This window comes from Anarrhichthys ocellatus, unplaced genomic scaffold (assembly GCF_004355925.1).
Source record: "Anarrhichthys ocellatus isolate YVR2014 unplaced genomic scaffold, GSC_Weel_1.0 scaffold7344, whole genome shotgun sequence".
Classification (NCBI taxonomy): Eukaryota; Metazoa; Chordata; class Actinopteri; order Perciformes; family Anarhichadidae; genus Anarrhichthys; species Anarrhichthys ocellatus.
The window spans coordinates 1-2,653 of NW_022287318.1; the positions used below are offsets into that span (position 1 = coordinate 1).

At 42.4% G+C, this 2,653-nt stretch overlaps 1 protein-coding gene across 1 annotated transcript; it reads left to right on the top strand.

Moving 5' to 3' along the window:
• The first annotated feature begins 462 nt into the window (after positions 1-462).
• LOC116380477 (gastrula zinc finger protein XlCGF17.1-like) lies at positions 463-2,647 on the top strand. The gene is made up of 2 exons (XM_031842389.1): positions 463-850; positions 1,019-2,647. Exons 1-2 carry the CDS (start codon positions 549-551, stop codon positions 1,587-1,589), a joined length of 873 nt encoding a protein of 290 aa, XP_031698249.1. The 5' UTR covers positions 463-548; the 3' UTR covers positions 1,590-2,647.
• Positions 2,648-2,653: the final 6 nt, after the last annotated feature.

The following is a 2,653-nucleotide window of genomic DNA, read 5'->3' on the forward strand; positions in this document are numbered from 1 at the left end:
AGGACCAGGAGGACCCAGAGCCCCCACACATTAAAGAGGAACAGGAGTACCCAGAGCCCCCACACATTAAAGAGGAACAGGAGGACCCAGAGCCCCTACACATTAAAGAGGAACAGGAGGAACACTGGACCAGTCAGGAGGGAGAGCAGCTTCAAGGTCTGGAGGACGCTGATATCACCAAGTTCTCATTCACTCCTGTGAAGAGTGAAGACGATGAAGAGGAAGCTCAGTCCTCACAACTTCATCAAAGACAAACCGAACAGATGGAAACAGAAGCTGATGGAGAGGACTGTGGAGGACCAGAACCAGGCAGGAACTCAGATCCAGATAGACATCCAGTACCAGATACTAATGAGAAGACTGGAGACTCTTCTGACACTGATGACAGTGGTGATTGGAAGGAGACCAGAAAACCTCAGACAGGTGTAAACTCTGTGAATAATGATAAAGTTCGTGTCAGTGATTCAAGATGTAGTGCAGGTGAGAAACTATTTAGCTGCTCTGAGTGTGAGAAAACATTTGGCAAGAGTCGAAATCTGAAGATACACATGATGATTCACACAGGAAAGAAACCTTTCAGCTGCTCAGTCTGTAAGAAATCTTTTGGACGGAGGGAAACTTTAAAGAGACACATGGTAACTCACACAGGAGAGAAACCTTTCAGCTGCTCAGTCTGTAATAAGTATTTTTCAGTGGGTGGACATTTAGAGAGACACATGCTAACTCACACAGGAGAGAAACCTTTCAGCTGCTCTGAATGTGGTAAAACTTTCACTCTAAATGGAAATCTGAAGACACACATGAGATTCCACACAGGAGAGAAACTTTTCAGCTGCTCAGTCTGTAATAAATCTTTTTCAGTGAGTGGACATTTAGAGAGACACATGCTAACTCACACAGGAGAGAAACCTTTCAGCTGCTCTGAATGTGGTAAAAGTTTCACTCAAAATGGAAGTCTGAAGAAACACATGAGATTCCACACAGGAGAGAAACTTTTCGAATGCTCAGTCTGTAATACATCTTTTTCAGTGAGTGGACATTTAGAGAGACACATGCTAACTCACACAGGAGAGAAACCTTTCAGCTGCTCAGACTGTAATAAATCTTTTTCAGTGAGTGCACATTTACAGAGACACAGGCTAACTCACACAGGAGAGAAACCTTTCAGCTGCTCAGAATGTGGTAAAAGTTTCACTGAAAGTGGAAGTCGGAAGAAACACATGAGACGTCACACAGGAGAGAAACCTTTCAGCTGCTCAGAATGTGGTAAAAGTTTCACTGAAAGTGGAAGTCTGAAGAAACACATGCGACGTCACACAGGAGAGAAACCTTTCAGCTGCTCAGAATGTGGTAAACGTTTCACTGAAAATGGAAGTCTGAAGACACACATGAGATTCCACACAGGAGAGAATCTTTTCAGCTGCTCAGTCTGTAATAAATCTTTTTCACGTAGGGGACATTTACAGAGACACATGGTAACTCACACAAGAGAGAAACCTTTCAGCTGCTCAGTCTGTAATAAAAGTTTTGTGCTAAATGCAGAACTGAAGGTGCACATGGTAAGTCACACAGCAGAGAACCCCCTTTAGTTGTTCTGGTTTTGATGAATTTGACATTAATTGCACTCCCTCACCTGTCAACAAGACCCTGAGATACTTGACCTCCCTCTCTTGGGGCAGTGACTCATTTCCAACTTGGAGAGCGGTATCCACCGATTCCCTGCAGAGAAACATGGCCTCAGACGCGGAGGTACTGACTCATCCTGATGGCTTACCACTAAGAGTGTTGTACTTTCAGATATCGATATACTTGCATGTAATCCCATATTGCTTAGAGACGTTTCAATTATTGAATTGCTTTAATGTTTGACTTTCTATCATTCATCAAAATGTGATCATACGTGCTTATAATGTTGACTGTTATGTTAAAGCTAATGAATTAAGTGAACTTTGGGTTGAACTCACTCTGACATGATTGAATGACAGCCAGCTGAGGAGAAAGATTGTAAATTCAAAAACTAACTATTGTCTTAGTTAGGGGACATCCTGTTCAGTGAGAGCTAGACAGACACCTTCTACAAAGGAGGGGGCTAGCAGAAAAGCATTCAACTTAGAAAGTAGGTATGTCAGAAGGGATAGGACTGTTGGAACTGTTTTGTCCACTGATTTAAGAATGTTCTGTTGTCTACCTTATATGGACCCGGAGGTTGCAGAAAGCGCCAACGAGAAGGGTACCAATAGGAGACAACAAAGGATCGAGGCTTCTGGACGCTATTATCTATTATTTCATTTTTATTACTCATTTCTTTAACCTTTTTCTAAACTTACTGTAAAAACCAAATAAAACTGGATTGTATTTTGTGCATTCCAACCAAAGTCCAGTGTTGCTTGTCTCTGGTGGGGCCCTCGTAGTCTCCTCAAGGTGAGGGAGCTCTTCCCCTGGGATAGGCTGACAGTTGTACATTTATTAGACATGTGATCTGAATGACATTCCTGTTACAAGCCAAGGTTAAGGTGTTGTTCAGCATTGTTGTGATTTACTAACTTTGTTGGCTCAGATTGATTCTGAAGCTCTGCTAATGTATCTGATGTGATGTTGCAGTGTTGGTTAATAATGTTTAGACAGTAGCTGAAGTGCATTAGGAAGCAATAGG